Source organism: Chelmon rostratus, chromosome 11 (genome assembly GCF_017976325.1).
Source record: "Chelmon rostratus isolate fCheRos1 chromosome 11, fCheRos1.pri, whole genome shotgun sequence".
NCBI classification, from domain to species: Eukaryota; Metazoa; Chordata; class Actinopteri; order Chaetodontiformes; family Chaetodontidae; genus Chelmon; species Chelmon rostratus.
Window position 1 is genome coordinate 6,464,998 of NC_055668.1, and position 24,661 is coordinate 6,489,658.

Genomic DNA, 24,661 nt, shown 5'->3' on the forward strand with positions numbered 1-24,661 from the left:
ATCCACATCTACATTTTATGTTATCATTTTAAAAGGCAGCTTATAGACACTGAATATCAGATGACAAGATAATTAATGAGCAGTGCGAACCAAGCCTTGACACGTGCACTGATCAAATGCTTCATTACCTTTTATTAGATTGTGCATTGAGAATGAAAAATGAAAATGCAGACAAATGATTTTGCATGTGCTGTGTACAACTTTATCTGAAGGACATTGTTATCATTTCAGTTTAGAGCCAATGATATATTCTGAAATTAAATGGACTGTCATCAGATCAAGATGTTCTCGTTTTAACACAGTAATATGATAGGATTTATTTTTGATTATTATAGGCCCACATATACTGCAAGTATTTGTAGGTTGGGTGAGGGCAAACATCGTGCAAATATGCAAACAGTAGTTGCACTGTCAATGTAAAATCAGTGATGCATATAACTAAAAGTGTCCACCCATGTAGGAAGCGAAACCTCAAAGATTGGCTTTGATATTTCAGGATGGCTTGAACTTTAATGCAGATTATTTAGCCAACAATGAAATGAAAAAAAGAGTGCAAAACGGTGCAATGTCATTCATACAGATGGTCAGTTCAGAAAAGTGATTGTAGTCCATACATTTTCAGGGTCCTGGAGCTTTACTCCAGTGGCAGGTGGAAAGCTATGTCACATAGGTAGATAACTCAGATATCTATCGAAAATCTAACAAACACAGGCAGACAGGCCACACCTAATGGAAATTTCAACTTTGCTTTTAATTTGACATGCATCAGTTTCAGAGAAGGGCAACCCATGGAAACGTGCAGCTCCACACAGAACACTCCTGTGAGCAGAGGGAGTAATCCTTAAATCCTTTACTTAAGTAAGGTAGAAATACTGTAGTCTAAAAATACAAGTAAAAGTAAAGTAAAGTGCCAAGTAAAAGTTCTGAAGTGAAATTTTAGTAAACATACAGGCTCAATATCTGCAAAATCTGCTTAAAATATTTAAAGTAAAAGTAGTCAGCAATATACAAAATAGCACCTTTGAAAGGCTTATGTTATAATATCATATTATTCTGTTTTAATCACTAACAAATATGTGCATAATAATTAGATAATAGTTTAATGCTGTAGTTTATCAATGTTAAGCCAATTTTAGATGCCTTCTATACCACTATCATATTAGCTTATCATGAGTTTCCAGAGCTGGAGGTCATAATAAAATCAACTTTGGTCAAAGATTTGGATATCAGTGAGAAACTAATTTTTCCTGGCATTTATTTATTTCTTGTTCTTTAAACTCACAAATAGGACGTAAGTGACAGAGTGAGAAATAAGTGAGTAGGCAAATCAAGTAATGAGGTATATTAAGTAGTATGTTTATAGTATGAGGTTGGCGCACATGAAGCCCGGAACTTTTTTTTGTGGCGCCTAAGCCTGCACGGCGTGTTTTGACAGTTGCACCAGCGAAGCCGTAGACTGACGCTCGTCTTACCTGTACAGTAAGGTCTGTTATGTTGTCAATTTTGTGTTTATTTAGAAATTGCGTATTTATGTAACGGGTTGTTGTAATACTGTATTGCTGAAAATGAGCAATATAGCGCGTTATGGTCGTTTAACCTTGGCGAGTAACTTTGTTTTGAGTGCTAGCACAACGTTTCGGCACGGGCGACTTTTAGCTAGCAGCAGGACTTTGTCATTGGCAGCTAATTATCATGATTCATCTTAACAATGAAAATATGAAATTATTTTGGATAAAGCATGCTTGAGACCCCGGTAGACATTGAATTTCCCAGTGTGTTTAGTCTCGATAGAGCTGCTGTTACTGACTGTTAGATAACACGCTCGTTCAGTGATTAGTATGTTGATCCAATTATCTAAGCTAGTTGGCCAGTCCTTCTCAACGTAGTAAACACTATGCTGCAGATAAATGACATTCAGTTTCCAGGGGGACACTCGCTCCTTTATCAATCGGCCAATTCTATTAGCCTCCCTTCACCATAAACCTTTGCCTAAGCAACAGTGACTGAAAACCTGAAGTAGGACAGAGGTGAAATATTGAGTTAAAGCATATGGTCACTGTACACACAGTATTTAGTTTAAACTGTCCTGCTGTCAATATGTTAGTGTTTCACATGTTTCAAGGACACACACCGGAAGCATAATGTCCAAACATAGATAAGAGAATTATGTTTTTTTTTTAGAGAAGCCACACCATGCCGTGTCTCTTAACTAGCACTGTCTTCAGTTTATTATTCAAATCAGTTCAATTCAATTTTATTTATATATCGCCAAATTACAACCAAGGTTGTCTCAGGACACTTTACATATAGAGCAGGTGCAGACCAAACTCTTAATCTACATAAACCCAACAATTCCCTCATGAGCAAGCACTTGGCGACAGTGGCGAGGAAAAACTTCCTTTTAGGAGGCAGAAACCTCGAGCTGAACCAGGCTCTGGTGGGCGGCCATCTGCTTCGACCGGTTTCGGTGTCATCTGGCCCCCACTGTGGTTTTAGAGACTTTAGGAACCACCAGTAAGCCTGCATTCTGGGATTGCAGTGTTCTACTGGGGTAATAGGGTACTATAAGTTCTTTAAGATAAGATGGTGCCTATCCATTTAATGCTTTGTAGGTAAGGAGAAGGATTTTAAATTCTATTCGAGATTTTACAGGCAGCCAGTGTAGCGCGGCTAATATCGGAGAAATATGGCCTCTTTTCCTGGTTTTTGTCAGAACATGTGCCGCAGCATTCTGGATTAGTTAGGGAGTATTTAGCAACAAATTGGGACATCCTGATAGTAAGGAATTGCAATAATCCAGTCTGGAAGTAACAAATGCGTGGACTAGCTTTTCTGCGTCATTTTGAGACAGGAAGTGTCTAATTTTTACAATGTTGCGTAGGTGGAAAAAGGCAGTCCTTGAAATTTGTTTTATGTGGGAGTTAAATGACATATCCTGATCAAAGATGACTCCCAGATTCCTTACTGTTGTACTGGGGGCCAGCGCTACGCCATCCATTTTTACTATTTCATCGGATAGGGAGTTTCTATGGTGTTTAGGCCCAAATACGATAACTAAGTTTTGTCAGAATTGGTTTCCTCTGGCTTCATTGATAAATATAGCTGAGTATCATCTGCATAACAGTGAAAATTTATGGAATGTTTCCTGATTATGTTGCCTAGAGGAAGCATATATAAGAGTGAAAAGGATCGGTCCAAGCACAGAACCCTGCGGAACTCCGTGACTGAATTCTGTCTCTAGTAGTTAGAGTTTTTTCATTAATGAAACTCATGAAGTCGTTACTACTGAGGCTTAAGGGAATAAGTGGTTCAATGGAATTATGACTGTCTTGTCAGCCTGGCTACAGTGCTGAAGAGAAACCTGGGATTGTTTTTATTTTCCTCTATTAGTGAAGAGTACCAGGCTGCTCTGGCAGTTCGGAGGGCTTTCCTGTATGTTTAAGACTGTTTTGCCAGGCGAGACGAAATGCTTCTAGAAAGGTAGAACGCCATTTCCTTTCAAGTTGTCGTGACGTTTGTTTCATTTTGCGGGTTTGGGGGGTATACCAAGGAGCTAACCTCTTCTGTTTTGTTGTCTTCTTTTTTAAGGGGGCAATCGAGTCAAGGGTCATACACAATGAACCTGTAGCACTATCAGTCAGATGATCAGTTTGAGAAGGACTAATCTTGTCACAGCAGTCCACTGTTGAACTGAGCATTGAGTTAAATGCAGATGAGATCACATCCTTAAATTTAGCTGTAGCACTATCTGATAGGCATCTGGTGAAGAAATTTTTTCCTAATGGCGGGTAGTCTGGTAATAGGAATTCAAAAGTAATCAAATGATGATCAGACAAAAGAGGATTCTGTGTTGAAATTTTTAAGGCCTAATTTCAATGCCATTTGTCAGAACAAGGTCGAGAATGTGGTTAAAACAGTGAGTAGGTCCATGAACACTCTAACGGAAGCCAATTGAGTCTAATAATGAGATAAATGCAGTACTAAGGCATCATTATCAACGTCCATATGAACATTAAAGTCACCTACAATAATTATTTTGTCTGTTTTCGGGATTGACCCTGATAGAAACTCTAAGAATTCAGATAGAAATTCTGAATAAGGACCAGGAGGGCGGTACACTATGACAAATAAAACTGTGATGTTTTCCAGGTTCGGTTTGAAAGATTAAGAACAAGGCTTTCAAATGAGTTATAATTTGGAGTTTAGGTCTAGGGTTGATTAATAAGCTAGAGTCAAAAATGGCTGCAACTCCACCTCCTCTGTTGCTGCCTCGAGGAACATGAGTATTAGTATGACTAGGAGGAGTAGCTTCACTTAGGCTAACATACTCATCATGAGAGAGCCAGGTTTCAGTTAGACAAAGAAAACTGACATTAACTCATTTACTAATACAGCTTTAGAGGACAGAGATCTGATATTAAGTAGTCCACATTTAATTCTCCTGTCTTGTACTGTCACGGTGCTGGTGTTAATTTTTATTAAGTTTTTACATATAACTCCTCTCCTGTTTATTTTAGTTTAGTTTAGTTTAGTCTCTATTGAGTGGGTAACTGCTCTAATGGAAGTGCAGAAAAGCTTATAGGAAGGAACTCCTGGACTCAGGAGGCAGATTGTCAGTTAATAAGTGCTTGAAGACAGTGAAGTCTGTAACTGTAAAGTACCCACCAGCATAAGCTGTTCCAGTCACTATCTTTCTGCCACGTGTTTGTTCCTTCTTTAACTGATAATCAAGCTGATTTAAGTATTAACATCAAATGGTAAAAAGCACACATCAGTAAAGAAGAAATTAAAATTCTTTTTTGACTGACAATATGATAATAATAATAATAATAATAATAATAATAATAATAATAATAAACTTTAATTGTGTTGCACCTTTCATACAGGAAAGAAAAACAATACAGAAAAAACTAGCAAATTTCGTCATTTTGGGCCCTGGAAAATCTGTCATTTTTAATTATTTCCTCACATCCTATATACTAAATGATTTTGTAATCAATTGCAAAATTCAAATCAATTATATAAATAATTGCTGTTGTCTTGTTATTTCTGTCTGTTTTCTGCAGGCCTGCAGGATGGCCCAGGCAGACAGTAAGGTGCTGGTCCTGGGAGCGCTGGCTGGAGTGGCTGGCATCAGTTTGGCTGTGGTGTGTTACCAGGGCTTTAGGTCAAGACGACGAGGCTCATGGCCAGGTTTCTACCTCAACCGTGCTAATGAACAGGGGACTGGCATGATGTTGGTGAATAGTCCAGGTCTGCCGACGGGTCAGACCGAGGTGCTGGAGCGCCTGGAGGCCCTGATCCAGTGTGTGTCCGAGCTAAAGGATGAGATGAAGTCGTTGAAGAATGCTTTGCCAGCACTGCAGGACCATGTCAGGGAGGAGCTGAGGGGACATAATGAGGTGCGTCGAACCAGTCCCCTTCACAGGACCACACCAACACGAAGGAAAAGGGCTGCAGGCACCCTCACTGGGGCCCCGGCTGGAGGTCGGAGCTCAGAGGAAGCAGAGAGTGAGGGGGGGTGAGTACTTTAAAAGCTGGGGGATTCAATATTCCAGTTTTATAACAAATGATTAGACAGTGCTCCAAAATTGTGTCAAGTCATACATCACAGCACTCACGTAAGATTTTTATCTTTCCAATTATGGAAGCTCACTTTTGCCACAACAGATTCTGTGGTACTAACATGTCTAAATATCTTCCCACTGATGAAGCCACAAAGTCATACTGCTTCTCACACACATTCATTTAAATGCTTTATTTGAACCCACAAGTTGCATTAAAGTTTAAATGGTTCACACACACAATCTTACAAAAAATAACACAGTGTTATTAAACTTATTAAAACAATTATTAAACTGAACACACACACACACACACACACACACACACACACACACACACACACACACACACTGTCTCTGGCTAAGATATTAATTTCACATTGAACCTTTGATCGTGGCCTGTATTTTGGACTGTTGATCCCATGATAATTAATTTGCCAGATCAGCTTGTGCTCATAGTGCAGTATCGGCATCACACTTGCCATCTATTTGTACAGTAATCACACACTGTTACATCCATAAATAGTATTTTTGTCCCATTCTACATATATCCTCTATGCTGTTGGGAACCCCATAATGCTTGTGCGTAAGAATCTTTCTCTAGTTGAGCTGGCCCACTGCCCATACACATGAATGATACCATGTTAAGAACTAGGTGGTTTTAAAATGCATATTATATCTATATCTAGCAAGGCTCTAAGGAGCATTTTGCTCACATGAGTGAAAAAATTGGAATGTGAAAAAATATTTGAACACATCTGTATAAGTGACTGTGACTTCTGATACCTGGATTTGTCAAAATACAGATTCACTAAGCTCCTGTGCTAAACCTAAATGCATTAACAAGCTCACCAAAAACTGTCCTGTCTCTCCACTGTTACAACAATCAAACACTTAAGTTTGGCTCTCCAAGTTAGATATGAAAATATTCCGGCTCTAGACGCTGCTTTTCCATGCTGGTAATGACCGACCTTCCTCTCACTGCCCTCTTGATTCACGCCTCTCCTGTCCTGGCCTGCCGTGTCTTCATCGTCCCCACAGTCAAAGACCTAGTCTGAGCCACGGCAAATCACTTCAGCACTGTTTTCCCTGTCATCAAACTGGCCCCTGTCAGTCTTGGAGGCTGTGTTCAGTCCTGATTCGTTAAACAAATGGATTCAGTGAATGGATTCAGATTGGATAAAATGCTATCAAATCTCAACATTAATTGCAACACAAGAATTATCAGCCTCTATTCTGTTTGCAAAAGAGTGCATTAATGAAGCATTGCTGTCCTTTGTTAGGTCCCATGTACATCCCGCACAGTATTGACAAATTCTTTAGTAATCTCTTCAATAAGCGTGCCTGGGATCTTTTACAGATAGGATGTATGTGAATGGTGGATGTTGAAAAGAGTTACATTAATATCATTTCTCAAAAATGAGTGCAGCCCTGCCTACGGTTTCAAATTGTGACTATTCAAATACAACTTTTTGAATGTTTAGGAAAACAACATCAGTTCTACTACTGTTTCTTTTAGAGAAAATATATTTGGCAAGAAGTCATTCTGGAAGTGGTTCTGATTCTTGCCGCAGTGGCAAAGTTGTAGCAGTCAGTCAGGAACTTGTATGATAGTGTCGATGAAAGTTGTTTCTTCCTCTACAAAGGCAAATACTACTAGATGAAACGTAGTCTGTGGTTTTCTGTGAACCTAGACTGGTAAGCTCTTCAGATTTGGACGCAGATCAGTAAGATTGTTAGATCAAAGGCTCCTGAAAAGCATCATTTCACATGTGCAACATCTTTGCTTTATTCAAGTGTAGCCTGGCCTGTCACATATTATATATTGACATATAGATGCTGATATTAAATCTATTTTCGAGGTCATTGTGCAGAAACACAGTTTGTAATAATTTAGAGTCAGTGTCATCATTACATAGTTTGTCCAGCAGACTTCACTGTTTACAGTACTTAGCTGCTGCTCATCATGAGGCACAGTATAACAGCTGAACAGATCTGGGTGTAAAGGGTTTTAGAATAGCTCTAAATATCTGGCCTGGGCATTTACTATTGACCAATATATTCAACCTTTTTTCTGGATCAGCCAAAACATTCTGCAGACTCTAGTAATTTAGTAATGGAAGTCATTTAAATAGATGAACAACAGACAAATATCTTAACTGGTGGCAACCTGTAAATTGATTTCAGGTTAATTTCCACTTTTACAACCATATTCAATCTTCTGAACTATCTGTTGATCAGTGTGTGAATCCAACACCTTGAGGCCCTCCTCTCCTTTACCAGTTAAACTCACTTGCTCATTTTATGTGCTAAATTATAGTTATGGCAGTATGCACATTTGCCTTAGGTGCTGCAGAGAACAGCAGACTAATCAAGTACCACATGCACAGTCATCCACCTCCATCCTCAGCCAAACGCCTTGAACTCATGCCAGCCTTGGATAACATAAACAGCAGATGTGTTTCTTTTGAATGGACTATCATTTGAAATCTCATCTCATAAAAACAAATATCAACAGTTAAATGATGATGATTAAGTCAAGGCTTTAATGCTACGAGCAGTCAGGCAGGCTTACGTTTTTCTTGGACATGATTGAATGTGTTTTAAACATGCGATTCAGAAAAAACTCAGAATGCTGAAATTGCAAATTGTAGCACACAGAGACTCAAGGATTTGGATGGACATTATGTTTTACTTAACTTGGATTGGCCTATGCTCCATTTATGTTGGAGTATGTGAAGTAGCGTCACGTTAAGTCACGTTGGCTGGGCTAGCCTACTTAGTGCAAATATAGGCAGGGAAAATATGCAGGAAATTGACAATATGGACGCATTTCGATTTAGCCGTCAATGCAGATAATAACGAAGCAGTTGGTTTTGCAAAATGTAAAGCGTGTGGGGCTCTGATGAGTTATGACAGCAAGCAGACTGGGAGTTCAGCCTTGCAGGGACATGTGGACACAGGGTGCAGGATGACTAACAACAGTTGTGTGAGAGGGTAACACCTCAGTGCTTCATCTTACATCAACTGCACCGGGTTCGGACATACAAACCTGGATGCCTACCGAACTCGTGTCGGGTTATAACAGAAAAATGCAGCCCCAGCCGCACTCTGACATGAAGACATCATGATACTAAGTGCAGCAGCGTTCAAATCCTAACCACACAGTTTTTAGGTGTGCAGTGAGCCTTAGATCAGAGCTGTACGGTTCCTCCCCATCTCTGTTACTGTCCTCGCAATGATTAATCAGTTGCCTTGAAGCCATTTTTTACAACTACAACAACATAAAGTAGGCCAACTGAACATCCAGTGCACCCCGGATAATTAATCAGTGTTGTGTTTTACTGTCTGTGTCGTCTGAGGATCGCATTCCACGCAAAGGCTGGGTCTGTGATGAGGTGTTTTCTTTTTCTTTCTTTTTTTTCTGTAGTTTTTAGCATAAGCCAATGTCAGCAGTTATATTATGTTTAAGATACTTGAGATAATTTTACTGATTGAACAAGATGAATTACAAACTTTTTTCCAATATTTACTTAGGAAAATGAATGATAGAGTGACGTGGAACCGGTACCGGTCGCTCCAAAAGTCACATGTGCTTGTTGGTGCTGGCTCATAGACAGGTAATAGCACCATATCATGTGAGTCTTCTTTCATGATGGTTAAACATTTTAGGTCGACCCAGCTCTACTCATGTTACCCATGCCCTCCTCATCGCAGATGTAGTTCACAGGTTTTGAGTGACAGTTGTCGGCCTCATCAAATGCTTTTAATTACAGCCCGGGTTATTATGCTTTAAAAGAAATCACATCACGCACACACCTCCCATAATTAAAGAGCCTTTCCTGCCGCTCTGTTATTTGTAAGAGCAGAGGGTGTGGGGGATATTGGGAACGGCGCAGTGGAGAAATTTCAGCCCCTTAGGGAACGTGTAGCGTTCCCCAGAGGAGCCAGTTACACCCCTAATCCTCACATTCATTTGAAGTGCTCTTCATGTCTGTTCTGTTTGCTTGAAAGTGTTAGGAGCACAATATGTCCACACGATATCCCCATAAGAGCCGTGGTGCTGGGTATTATTGCATGTTTGTTGAAATCCAAAGCTTTAGGAATACAGTTAAGATTAGCATGATTGGAGCATTTATTGCTTGGTGCTAAATACAAGTTTGCAAACATCTCAGTTGAACATTTTGCCACCTCAAAAACAAGAGGAAGCCATGTTTAGATTTTGCATCCTGTCAGTTCTAGTACCAATCAGCAAGTGATTTGATAAATTAGCGAAACATCTTTAATTGTATAAATTAATGAACTGAGGTAAGTAAAGACATTAGTGGGGCAGCAGATTTCCAACAGGGGGCATCATGCAAGTATGAACAGGGCCTTCAACAAATCCTATAGCAGGATCTGCTGCAGAACATGATAGATGCACATCGTGAATATGCAAAGACTTGTGTTTTAATCTATCAGTAGCTGATTGCTTTAGAAAGCTTAATGGTTTTTTTAACAAGTGTGTCCAAATGTTTTTTTTATGGTTGTGTAATAGCAGAGGAAAATACACTGACCTGAAATCCTGAATGTTTGTCAGAGATATTTCAAGTGTGACCAGCGTTGTCAAATTGTCTGATAAGAAGGTGCAGCACCAGTCTGAGTCTGTGTAACGATGCATTTTACTTCTGCAGAAGTGTTAACAGGTAATAGAACAATTAGTTTAACAATAATGTCACAATTATGGAGCAGTGTAGTGTCACTCAGAATAGTGCAACAACAGACCCAGCCACTGAAAACGTGAAACTTCCAGCTGTTTATTCACTCCTCATGTGTCACAACGGCTTCCTCAGAGCTACCTCTCTGCAGGTAAGGAGACCCATCAATCACACTGTCTGTGTGCCAAGCTGTCAGAAGCCTCATTTAAACGTGTCTTGTAGGAACTTGTAATTCCTTGAACAGTTCCCACTGAGTTTATTCACATCACGTCGCTGTAGCTCAAGGACATTACCACTTCTTTTTTCCTTTTCCAAAAAACATAGCATTTATGATATTGGATAGTTGTTGATTTAAGCAGATTTGAGCAGGAGTTTTGTTTAGTAACGGGCAAGCCTGATCAACACACACAGAAATGTTTAGAAAGAGAAAAAGGAGCTCATTGTCTGCTTTGTGATTAAAAGCTTTAGTCTAACTTCCCTGTGACGACATGGTACGTGCTGCACCGCAGCTGTCTGTATCCAAGACATTCATGTCTATATCCACAGATTCATACTTCGCTGAAAGGCTTTTAGCTAAACAGACCCATTTGCTGAACTGCTTAGAATGTATACCGTGCACACATAACAGCCATGTTCGGCTGTCTGATGTATTCCCAGTCAGCCGGCTGAGTCTGACCACCCACATCATCCCATTCCTGTTTGCTTTAATGGTCAGTGCTGGCTTTTCTGTGATCATACATCCTTGACTGCAAAAAGATCCTTCATGTAAAATTGGGTGATCAATGAAATGTTGTTCTTGCTCCCCAAATTATGTTTTTATTTTCTGTGATACATTTCAGCGGCTATAATCCATATTCTCATTTATATTAACAGTGGCTCACACTCATTACCTGCACATGACATGGGTCTCTCTAAATGAGAATTGTCATCCAACTGCAGTTTCCGTCAGCTCTACAGAGGGCGCTAACATCTCTTAGCTCATTGTTTTGGTTTTCTGGTCCACAACTTTGCTATTTTGGTTTGCTCTCACCCCTCTCATAGTGTTGTGTTTACTTACAAGAAACTGACTAATATGAACTAGAAAGGGTCCTTGGATGCTCGGCTGTCTTGACATATCATAATATTACCATTGTTGGTGGAATAAACTTTTCTTTAGATCACTCTGGCCAGCCCTTTCATATTTCTTTGCTGTCTCTTACTCATTTCTCAGTAACTCTCTCTGCTCTCATCCTACTTCCTGTTCAGATGTATTTCTTTCCCTTTTGGCAAAATTACAAACCTGACATCACTTGTACATTTGTACAGTTGTGGACAAACCAGAGTTTCCAATTGTGTTTCTTCCTCCTGCTATTTTAGGAACAAAGTGTTACAACCCCCCAACAGAAGTGCTATTTATGGTTGAACATGCAAGATGAATTACTGCATTCATTACTGACTTGTAGTTCATTACATTCCAGTGACAAATGAATGGCAGGTTATTTTTCACCCACATTTTTTTCCACTTGTATTATTTACCACAACAGAGGGTGGCATAATTAGAAACACGGATGTTGTCAGCTCAGTGGTTCAGCAGCTGATCAGTGGGAGTTAACTTCTGAATTGTCAGTCCCTGCCCAGCCTTTGAGGAGGATAGAGAGAAAATAACTGGACTCTTTCTAATCTGTCAGCCATTGTTGCAGAGCAGTCTTTCATTGGTCCTGTCACCACAAATACACAGGCTGAATAATCTGGACTGCGTGTTCCAAGGCCCGGTGATGTTGGGATGGTAACTCAGGTTTGTTTTGAACAGTGTAACCACAGAGACTGCCACTGCTAAGCTCTACTGAGAGATCCCTTCATAGCCCCTTGGGGTCTGTATGCTGAATGGCTGATCTACTCTAGTGAACACACAGCCTGTTGAACATGACGCTTAAAGCCTCTCATCTTCACATAGTGCATAGTGTGTTACAAGGTTGGACACAGCATGGGTAGATGTGTTGGACTGTTTCTATTGCTGAATACAAATTGGAAGATAAAATCAGCTGTTGGTGTGGACTGTGTTTTAGACAAGTAACAGATGAAATGATTCTGCTACTGACTTGGTTTTATGAATTGTGCTCACTATACAGTGGTTCATTTCAATTATCAGTGTTGAAATACCAGTAGTATGTTAGGTTAGCTATATTACTTGAATACCTTATTTAAGATATGTGTCCATAGTGTAGCTTTTAAAGTACCACAGAGTAGAATAATTGTTTTAAGATACGTATTATATTTTTTTTAGCATTGTAAACTAAATTTATTTCAATTTTGGCCTCTTTGTGGGAAAACACAGGCTAATAATTTAAAGAAATGGGACATTTTTCGCAATTCTCTGACATTCTTTCGACTAAACGGACAATCAGTAAATTGAAAAAATAGCTGACAGACTATTGGATAATGAAAATAGCTGGTTGCAGCCCTACTCCATATTTCTTGTCTTGTTTGATCAGCAGTGAAAGAAAATTCACAGTGACATTAAACAGAAAAGCAAGCAGCCGCTCAACTTTGTGAAGCAGTCATATTGTTTGTCTAGTAACTAACAAATGCTTCGACCACCCCTTTCAATAACACAAAGTTAAGGTCTCAATGGGCCAGAGTGAATGACCGACGTCAACGGCACCCACTAACTCTTTACCATGAGTATCAGCTCATTGATCCCTACCGTGTCTCTCTGTTTAATGTGCTTCCACTGCTGTTTGTCTTCTTCCGTGTCGTCCTTATTACTTGCATCACAAACCAGAAGTTGGCAAATTGATAAATTTGCCTGCAGAAAATATTGCTTGCACAAGTAGATATACAGTACTTACACACGTACACAGATAGATCCTTAGCTTCTTTCTCCTTTCAACTCAAGTGATTCATGAGCCATGGAATGGCGTGACAGGAATGCGCTGATCACTCAGTGCGTTGCTGCCTGTCTCTCCAGCTCCACTGAGTACATAACTGCAGGGAGGGAGGGAAAACGGACTGCTGAATGAATAAAAGGACAAAAAGATGAATGAATTAGGGAATGAATGAATGACACAGGTTCAATAATGTAACTGTCTTGCCATAGTGAAAAGACGGGTCTGGTTGTTGCAAGGCAGTGCTCTATCGTATGGTGCGGGCAGACAAAAAAGGAAGACCACAACAGTCAGAGTAAACACAAAAGCACACCCATCCAGATTTTTTTAAGATGAGGTGTATTGGCCAATAAATGGTTTGAGCCTTGCCTGCAGGTTTTAGGGTTTACACAGGGGTTAGTGCCGAGTGGGGGATTGTAGGAAGGCTTTGCACGCTATCTCAAAATTATTGTATAAAAATAGATGGAGATTAAAATTAAGATACTGTAAAGTCTAGTTTCTCTCTCAGTTGCAAGAATTCTCCGTTTCCTACTAAGATACTGGATTAGAGTAATGTACAGTACTATGGGTCACAAAGTTTTCTCTTTATATCAATAAATGTCTCAAAACATTTCAACCACAGTCTAATGCTTTGATCAATCTCGCATTAGTTGGTCTGGCAATCGGGATCTATCTTGTTTTTCAAAGGGATAAAATGTAACTTTTGAAAGAAGATAGCACAGTCTTGTCTTTACCAATGAAAAGTTAAAGTCAGAAGCAATAAACGCACCTTTGCTCAGTTTAATATTTGGGGGGTTTGGCTGCACAGTCTTACTTGGTCTGGTATGACCAAACTTTACATTGATGTTGTCAGCTTTCAAGTTTACATGGTCAACTTGTCGGCTAACACTTTCTTATTTACACACCAAGCAGACAATGAGCAACTTTATATTCACTCTTCTTTTAGCTCAGTTTTGTTCTCCACCATGAGTGATCTAAACTGGTGAAGCTAAGCTGTGGCTCATGAAACTAAAACAATGAGCAGAAATAAAGTAAATCTGTCCTTGGAGCTGAGGGAAAGTACAGAGACTGGTTGTAATTCTCTGTGCTTCGTCACTATGAGTGACACATTCCACGAGCACTTAGTCATGGGATCCATTGTTTATATAAAAATACTGAGTATAGCCGCTTTAAAGCAGATTTATCTTCATTTCAATTAGAATGGAGTTGATGGTAACAAACAACATAACACGGTATTCTTTAAAATAGGACAGAATTCATTCATCACAGTGTGTTGTGAGATGTTGACTTTGTCAGTCTCGGTACGTTCTTCTTGACAGTTCCGTTCATGGCTGCAGCTCAGATGCCCTCATATTACTCCTGTAATCACAGCACTCACGGTTGTGTGCATTGTGGGGTGGAGGCACGATGCAGCCTCCGGCACGAGACACCTGTTGGGTCCACAGTGTTTCTGTCTGTGGCCCGCTCTGACACATCCCTCCAGAACCATGGCTCACAGCCCAAAATATTCCCTTAACCACCAATGACGCACATGCAGCCGCTGCCAACACTTAATAGAGGCTTTTCATATTTTCACCCTTGCTTATGTCTTTCATTTTTACCTATACCATTAATATAGCTATTTTTTTTACTGCTGCTTCTTAAGTGTTAGCTTAGGGTGTTTGTACATACTTACACTAGTTGAAAGAGCACCATAAAACATCTAATGTGAGTGTTGCGTGCCTCACCCTGACAAACAAGTCCCCCCGTGTTCGTGGAAAAGCCTTCAGGTATCCCCGTGAAGGCTTCAAGAGTTTCTTAACAGCTAGCACTTATAAACAATTAAGTGCTCCCCTTATGTAAACAAACCCTGCGCCATTTGTGTGTAAACAGACAGTGAAGATTGATCTTTTATAATCAGCACCTGGCAGAGAACTGGTTGTAAAAATGCTCGTTTAGACAGGATTTGATCTGAAAAACTCCTTAGCTGAGGTGTTTTCATTCCACCTCACAAGTAGAGGATGTTTTTTTTATTGAGTTACCGACACACAAGCTGTGGGCTTGTAACTTTAGGTTGTTTATTGATGCTTCCTGAGGCCATGTTGCACATCTTGCCGATGGCAGGATGGAGACAGTCTGTCCAGGTGATTGAGACCACTGAGGTATTCAGTTCAGCTCTCTAATCCACATCAGTAATGTTTAACTGCACATGCTGACAGCTAACTGAAGCTACACATTTTCTTTTAGCAACCCGTTGTGGTCTGTGTTTGTTTGCTTTCAGGTATATGACTGCACTGACAGACTCGGAGGAAGAGGAGCTAAGCGATGCAGAACAGAGGGATGAAGAGCAACCTGCAGACAAGCTATCTGTCCTCCTTGAAAGGATCGACTGTCTACATCAAGGCACTGAATCTGACAAAAGGGAAAGTCTCAATGTGCTTTTGGATCAAAGAGAAGAGGTGTGTAACGCCGTGAATACATTCAGTTAGCATAGGTAACATAGATGTTAGGAATCAAACAGTACGTTTTAACACTCTGTAACTCTTCAGTTTGGACAGAACTCACCATTTCTCTGGCGGCTAATCCGAGCATACTGCGACGTTCATGACGTCAGCTCCACTGCGGAGGAGAAGAAGACCCATGCAGAAACTGGTAATCTACTAAACCTTGTGTTATACTTCATTTGCAAGGAGGTAGCTGTTACACTGGTCAAACCCCCAAATATCAGTGCTTATCTGGAAAACCCAAATCCATGCAAGTCTGCAGTTCTCAGTTAGTTAGAATGAGTTGTTGGCCCACAGTGAATTACTGTAACTGAAACTACTGTGAATTTTTCTTGCAGTTTTTTCAGTGTGTTTGTATTTCAAAGCACCAACGCTATGGCCAAAGCTTGTTGTTTTAGCACATCTGTTTGGTTTTTCTATTTACATCCTAGCACTACAAATATTCATCTGACATGGCTTGAAATTTATATTGTGCATCCGACGCAGATTGTGACCAAGATTTCTTTACAGCCAGTCTACAGGCGCCTTAACACATTCGCCTATATATTTTTTTGAAGTCATTGCACTCTGATCTATCGCCATCAAATTGCAATGCATTAAGTCTATTCCACATGCTGTGAATAGGATGTGCACTTAACAAAGAGGGCACCTTACAGTCTACAGTCTTTGTCATCAATAAGTCAACTTCATGATGACAAAACAGTTTCACAGTGATCAACAAGGTGCTACTGTGAGACCTAGACCATAATATTTTTTTTTCCTCGAACAGAGGCTGTTCTGTGATTCTACTGAAGCTCAGACTGGATTGACCTGTTTCTCTGTAATGAGCCTTTACAGCTGGCCAGGTGCTTCCTGCAAAGGCACCTGTGTCAAAGCATTTGACAGTATGACGGTGAGACATGGATATTTGAAGCGACAGGGCATCATATTTAACATTCATTAAGATATTAATAGAGCAACTGGAATGAGACACTTTCCACTGACTGATGAAGGATTTAAAACTGAGCTCTCTTGTTGGATTGCGTTTCATCACTTCTGTTTTTACTGCTTTAATCCAGTGCCCGGTGATGGTTCTTGATTTATGTACATCCTGTTGTGTTTTCTCAGCCAACACACTCCATGACTCAATTAAGCCTCTCTCTCTTCTGTCGTCATGTGAACAAGAGTGTCCAGGATGAATTACGTGTGCTAAGTTCGTGTTTCAGTAGAGCATCACTATCTGTTGTCTATCTTTTCTTTCCTCTTAGGGAAGAAAGTTGGTGAGGAGGCAGTGAGTCTGAACCCTACATGTGCTGAAAGTCATCAGTGGTAGGTTTGAGTGGTTTCCCTCTTTCCACATGTCATTGTTTTAAGAGCTACTGTTTGTTCTGTTCAGTAAAGTCTGAAGTGCTACCATTGCTGTCATTGAGTCCCTTTGTGTGAATTACATATGGTTGAATTTTAATCCAAATGTTTCAGTACATGCAATGACGGTGAAAGCATAAGCACAGGGACTTTCCCCGGATGAGAGTTGGTGCAGGTGCAGTGCTTTTGAGTGATGTGTCGGCCTCGAGCAGCTGTTTGAAGTGTTTGAATGGAAGTTTGACGCAAATGTAAACTTGAATGAATCCAGAGGAGCATCTCAGAAAGCCCACAGGGGTGAAAGAAAGAGTGGCTTGAATGTGAATGAACCAAAGTGGACTGGAATGTTCAAGGAGAAGTACATACTTTGTCAAACGTGTCCTCCGTGCACATCACCCCCTCAGCTGCCTGATAACATCACATCCTGTTTGAGGAATGTAAACACGAGCTTGTTTAACTTTGCTCATATAGACTGATGGTTACACTGGAATAACTCACGTAATAAACGGTCTTATGTTATTGCAGTTGCTGGTCCTGTATGTTGGTGGTTGCTCCACAGCACAAGCTGTTGATATTGCCAGCTGTGCGTATTTCATAAGGCTTGGGCCTGGAGATACATATGGTCCCAATGCATTGTGGACTTGTCCAGATCATAACATTTGCTTTCATGCACTGTATTCTTGTGGCTGAGGACTATTGTCTGACTTGTCCCCCAGAAATTACTAAAAAGAATATCTCAAAAGGCGTTTTTGTTGAATCCTGCCAGTGGAGATTTCAAAATGGCTAATAATTCTGTCTGCAAGTAGTCCTTAGTGTAACTGTAAGTTATGGGGAATTTCGCCGCCGTAGGTCATTCTCAGACAAAGGAAATCAGAAGAACCTCCTCTCCCCTTGTATACCTCCCCAGTTGTTCTGTGACTCAGGGAAAAATCCCCTTGCTTTTAATTAGCTGTTCAGAGTGGGCCTGATGGCATGAATCCCATTTGTATTTGTGCAGGCCCTACTGGTGCATTCCTCATCTGAAACACTGCTCATGTCAAAACTTGACTGGTGATCATACATGGAATCCATGGCTGGAATAGAGAGATGAAGATTGCACCAGATCCATCTTGCAACTGCTGGGATTTGAAAACAACTGCAAAGTCTGCGCCGGATGCAGCTACAATAAAATGATACAGGGCCCCGTTAAATTAGCTTTATTAAACTCATGTTCAGCTTTGAGCATTGAGCATATATGAATTCCATACAGTAAACAGTGTTTACTGTTTTTCATTGTATATGTAATCGTAATATTTTCCCCAGTATAGATATTTGTTACCGTTTATTACATTCCATGAATTAGTGTCCTGTGTAACTGAGATCATGTGGTTGCTCTCTGTGTACACGCGTATGGACTTTTGTCATGGAAAACAGACCCAGACCGCCTGCTGGAGCCAGCAGCCCTGTTTGCTCTGTTCGTTAGGGAATAATTAGCATTAGCTCATGCACATACCGCAGCACTCGAGACGTCAAGTGAAATAGAAGGCCGTGTTTGTTTAGTTAATTAAGAGCAACAGCTTTAAAAAAGCTTAATGCTTAATCCTATATCCACTAATGGAATTTGTAAGATCCTTAAATCAAGCAGAAACACTGTCTAAATTGAATGGACAGGGCAAAGTCGGTAAAGCCGCACTTTGAGAAGGGAGGAGGCCGGGACTGGGGACGGTGCCAGGCAGTGTTGCAAGGAAGTTTATGTCTGAGGTAACTGTTTACTTAGTGTACCGATGCCGTGAGAAAACTTGTCACCTGTTTTCCTAAATGCCGCCCAGCTCGTCACAATTTGGCAGATGTTGTTTAGACTCACTGCCAGTCAGTTCCTGCTCCGCCACTGAAACTACTTACACTGACTTTTTTTTTTTACATAGCCCAAGTGAATGGAAGGCTTTTTGAACATTTCCATTGCCGTCTACCCTAATTAAACTCATGTTAGAATGCCTTCAAATGATTGCTGCATATAATATGTGAAACATCTTCTAATGATTTTTAACTCACATTTTTGTAACAGCTTCTCCACATCTGTGTGAAAATACATACACAAATAAAATTGGTGAAGTACTGAAGTACGATCTGATGAAATATGTAGTATTTCAGCAAATAACGCAACAAAATAGTGTAATGTCGAAATGAATACACTGCACAGTTAGATTTTATCAACAGCACATAGTTGATGTTCACAGTAGAACGACTGTATGCCGTGTAATGTAAGTTACAGAGACCTTTTGGTCTTCTCGACCTTCCAGTTTGATGAAATATGATGATCTGTCATTGCATGAAGGTTGGATACCAAATTTCTTTACATCCTCAGTGTTAGTGCTCATCATGTGTTACCAAAACAAAGCCTGCACAGCCGACTCATTCTTAGTTAGTACCACAAAGCTGGTTAAAGACCTAGCAAGGCAGGTATAATTGCATGTTGACTAAAATGTTTCTTCTGAATGATCCATTAGTGTTGTAAGTTTCATGACACACAAACTCTGTTGTGTTAAACCTGTTTTACACATCTCCAATTACAAGGTGTCAACTTACTGTTTATCATTTATAAATAATGCAAGTTTAGAGCAAATTATGCAATTTCAGTTCTCACCAAATTGGTTTTTAAAGTGTGTCAGTTGTTTTTGATTCACAGAAATTTGATAAAGTCATTTTGTGGAGACAGTATATCCAGAAACTGTGTCCAATTAACCACAGCGACATAATGCATATTCACTGAGACATCTTTGATTGACAGTTTAACAGGTAGGGTGAGGAGGACAGTCTCAAAAACCTGCTCTGTTGTATATGTAGCGTACAGGGTAAGTCACAGATGTTAGTGGATAGACTGTGTCTCTGTGACACAGAGTACAGCCACACCCAATCTCAGAACCCATCGGCATCGTCTCACGATTTAGCCAATGTTTCTGGGATGGCTGTAGCCAGCAGACATACGGATAACAGATGTCTGGGCCAAGACTTCCTCTTCTGTGCGCTGGTCATTGTTTACAATTCAGTTAGCAACTTGACTTTCAATCTCGACAAAAAACATTTTGGCTAATCTCTACAAACAGATACATGCATATGAATGCAGATAAATTTAACAAAAATTTGTCGTTAGACAATAGCTGATGGGTTCCGAGATTGCACTTCAGCCAGTGCGTTGTGCCTCTTTTGCTATCCACATAAACTGTGTACTTGCATGCAACCAAATCCTGCGCATACATAATTGGTCAGTGCTACTCAGACCATAAACTATCCCAAAACCTTGTCCCTTACAGACAGGTTCTGCATTCATTTGCAGATACCTGTTTATAGAGGTTTAACCTCTGCAGCTGTGTGCTTCTTAAAGGCGTGGATCCCCCAAATATGTTTGAATTTAGACTGAATATGTTTTAACAGGCATGCAATTCTTTCAATGGCTCCTCCTAATACAGCAGAGAAAGGCAGCCTCTTTTTGAAGAATTTTTCAGGGACACAAGCAGTGCATAACTTATACTCATCAGTATCCCATAATTCATTCTGCGCTGGTAAAATTACCTTCAGACTAGACTGTCTCATTTCGGGAGAAGGAGCAGGTTCATCCTGACCTTCAGGTCTTTTGAAGGACTCTCCTTCATTGGCTGTGCCCGTGCAAGGACCGAGTCTGTGACACAACGATATTGTTACGCGCAACCATTACATACTGTGAATCATGACAGTGCGTGAGGAATTTGTTTTGCAGGTGTTTGGTCATAAGCCACAGTATTACCAAACCAATCATCTTCATACCACATTGCAGGTATGCTGCAGAATGATTGTGTTAATCCTGTATATATGTTTGCCTCTCATTGCATTTTGTCCAAATGAGTCCAAAGCAAGACTAGGAAAGATCAAAAACAGCAAGGAGGCGGATTTTGTTGTGTATATAGTATCTACAACTGTCTAGTACAGACCGACTGATAGAGCCTGATATTACTGGCTGACATAGCTTATTGTAAATATATCTGCATTATCACTTATATTGGCTAGTAAGTTACAAGTAACCGCATTTTGGGGTTCTTATTAAGGATATTTTATATGTTGTGATTTGCCATTATGTGAAAAAAATATACGATACATCATCTAAATTCTTAAAACTGGACTATATTGATATTGGTATCGGTCACAAAAGCTGTGAAGCTCATTTTTTGGGTTTGTATTTATTTCTATAGCACCAAGTTGATGCCCATAGTGAAAGATCTCAGACTGTTAATATAGGACCAGGGATTACACTAAATAACCAAGAGCTTTTACCTATTAAAAACTGTCGATGTGCAGCTACAAGTTCCAAGACATTTGTGAGCCTCACACCATCAGAAAAATGCAGAATCCTTTCTGAGCACGTACATTGGCCGTTTGAAGACCTAATGTGATGAATGAATGTGAGGTCCGTGTAACAGTCATCACTTCGCAGGAGATTACACATACTTCCCCTACTGTCATGCACCAAATCTCTGTACTTTTCCCCGGAGAGGTGGTTGAAGACTCTTTTGAAGCTGGATGTGTATTGAGGCACTTGAGTCAAAGAGCACTGGTGGAATGGATGCTATCAGCAGCTCCACACTGTCACCCCCTAAATTTCCCAAACTCTCTGTGTATGTCACAGTGTCATGCCTCCCCCTCTCTCCTCTCAGGTTTCATTCTTCAAAAGCACTCCAGTACCATGTCGCGGCCATGTCTGCCATTAAGATTTCGAGTTAACCACTTTACAAAAGACAGCTGATGTGTGGACCACAGGAGGTGTATAGCATAGGATGTCTTTTTGTCTGGAGGGAGCATACAGTATGCATGCACTGGGTCACATGGGGTGCTTTCATGACAGTGAATGTGAAGCCTATTTGTATAATCTCGGCAGGCTGATGTGATTGCATTCTTGTATCGCTGGCTTTGTTTACAGGTGCATTTTCAATGATCCCACCGTGTGAATTCAGCCCATGTAAATCCCTGACTATAGGGCCTCTCTGATGGTACAAAGGCCTGCGGATTAAGCAGGGAGCCTGTGGCTGTGCCAGTCAGAGGAGGGGGGAGGATGGGGTCACTTTGACCTCTACAGAGACTACTTTAATTTTGAAACACATGCCTGTGTTTGCCATGACCATCATCGGTGTCACCGTGGAAGCGTTGTGCTCTGTTCCCAGTAGCCGTGGAAACCCGGTGTGTGCGTTAACTTCAGAACTCACTGTGCTCCCGTTCGTCACTGTGGGAACACTTGAGACACAGCCGCAAATCCCACCTCCCATGCAGAGAAAACACCATCAGCTTATTCTGTCATGGGCTTAGTATATCTGCGCACCCTCACACATTGTCTCACACATGTTGTCCTCGAATTCCTCGAGTTCCTCCTCCTGTTTCTGTACAAGTTTTAGCCTGGAGTCCTGCCCGGCCCTCTCTGTCTTGAATGAGCTCTCTATGTTTGGATTTGAAGGCTGAAATCAATCTGCTGTTTCCGCCAAGCAGTTGACACTTAGGCCCTTCTGTTTTTGGCCAGTAGAGTGGGGGATTTCGCTGAGCCGCGATAAAAACACAGACTAACCTTGCGCAATTAGGTGTTCTGTCCTCCTCTCATCTTCCCCCCGTCATGTTTTGCCACCGCCCACCTTTCCTCAACCCCTTGATATTTCCCTTTTCTTGCATTAGACAGACGAGGAGAGATAGTATTTCAACTCCGAGAAGAAAGGAAAGGATAAACAACAGCACTTTGGCCCCTGAGGCTAGACACACCTCTGCACACCTTCACATCCAAACTTATGTTCCCTCCCCTTACCTGTCTCTGCCTCTCCACTGAAGGCCTGGTGCTGTTTCACACAATGATGTTGCATAACACCCAAAACAACACACGCTCCATCTCCTGCATGGTGCAGAAGATCTGATCGTTAATTTTTAAATGTTTATTTTTGGAAATTGTAGCTACAGAAGACAGACGCACTGGATAAGAACTTTTACACAATCACAAATGCAAACTCCCCTCCAGTGTAACTCTACAGGAGAAAGTCCAGGTGCAGAGATGAACCAACACTGTTATATGCTGGTCCAATCATGAGCAGCTCTGCCACTGGCACTCTTGGGTCCACATACTTCTCAGTAAACACTGCCAGGATTGCTGAATAATTTTAGAGTTGGCCAATCAGAGGGAAGTAAAACTATGTGTTGCGGTAGCCTGGATGTTAAGCAACCTCTCCCACAGCGCTCACCTGGGCAATGTTCGATCTCAATTATGATTACTATTCCCCTTTGGTATGCTGCTCTGTTCTCCCTCCTCATCTCACCACGAGTGAGATTTATTGCATTTAATCACATCAGCATATTACAGCATGCTTGTAGAGAGAAGGGAATGAGTAACTGGCTACTTTGAAGTTCGGTGAGATCATTAGTATTGACTTGTTTGATTCACAGGCATTGTGGGTGAGCTAAAACAAGTTAGGATTTAGACAGCCTCTTGTTTATTAATCTCATTTATGTTGTAATTTATGTTTATCATCTACATACAGCATCCTACATAAAGCTGTATGTAAGTATAGTATAGTAACTATAAGTAAAGATTATTTTTATTTTATTTTATAAATTATTATTTATATTTAAGTCCAAAAATATGGAAAAAATGGCCATAACAATTTCCCTCAGCCCAAAGTGTTGTCTACAGATAGCTTGTTTTGTTCATTCAGCAGCCCAAAACCTAAAGATGTTCAATTTACTCTAATATGGAAACACAGCCAATCCTCACATTCTAGAAGCTAGGTAGGGCTAACTTTTTGGCTTTTTTGTTGATTGATGAATCATTCAGCTGTCAATTGTTTCAGTTCTAGTATTTTGTGCCTGCAAGTTTTAACAAGATGAAGAATCTATATCCACTTGGTCACAGCGGTGCTTTGAACTCAAGGCTAGTGATGTCATAGTAACACGCTCACGGTGATAATGCTAACATACTGATGTTTGGCAGGTGCTGTTTACCATGTTAATATGCTAACCCTTCTAAGTTAGCTATGAACATGTGACACAGCTAAGGCTGAATGACATTAGTTTTACAGGTATTTGGACATAAACCAAAGTACTGGACAAAATGAAAGTCTGACCTGATGAGTAACTCTTACTGCTCAGAATGTGATTAAAGTGTGGTGGCCAAGCATGAACCAAGTGTACCCTGGCTCCGTTTTTCCCACAGCAGATATTTAGTCTCCGATGATGAATGTACTCAAAGTCTTTACATCCAGCAGTCTGTTTTCATTGGAAGCCAGGCGGCACAACTACAGGCAGATAGCATCTCTGCTCCTGTGATGATCTGGAGCTCTCCACTCATCGTGCGCCAACCAGCGGTAGTGTGACCGCACCCTGCGTTACCTTAAGAAAATAAACACAGTTCTTTTTGGTAACAGTTGCGCACAATTCATCTGCCTTTGTTTGCTTTGCAGAGAACATTTAGGGCAGTGATGTGGTTAGTACTTGTCTTATCACTGTTAATTTTCCACACCACCCACAGACAGTAGGAGTAATGACAGTTAGCACAAAGATTAATGTTTGCATGATGTTCCACCCAATTGCAACCATCTGAATTATGAGTCTGTTTTTCTTTTTTACATTTTGCTCAGTTAGTGCGTGGAACATTGTCAACTGAAGTTAAATTGCTATCTTTACTGACTTCCTCATTCATCATCATTGTACCTACTTTATCTTAATTTAGTAATTAC

General features: G+C 40.6%; 1 protein-coding gene across 1 annotated transcript in view; it reads left to right on the forward strand.

Moving 5' to 3' along the window:
- Positions 1 to 1,434: 1,434 nt before the first annotated feature.
- LOC121613803 (regulator of microtubule dynamics protein 2) overlaps positions 1,435 to 24,661 on the forward strand; it is a 31,197-nt gene continuing 7,970 nt past the window's right edge. The window contains exons 1-5 of the mRNA XM_041947437.1: positions 1,435 to 1,484; positions 5,067 to 5,521; positions 15,386 to 15,563; positions 15,654 to 15,756; positions 16,856 to 16,916. Of these exons, the coding sequence (XP_041803371.1) occupies positions 5,076 to 5,521; positions 15,386 to 15,563; positions 15,654 to 15,756; positions 16,856 to 16,916 (788 nt within the window). The 5' untranslated portion in view covers positions 1,435 to 1,484; positions 5,067 to 5,075. The remainder of the gene's footprint in view (positions 1,485 to 5,066; positions 5,522 to 15,385; positions 15,564 to 15,653; positions 15,757 to 16,855; positions 16,917 to 24,661) is intronic.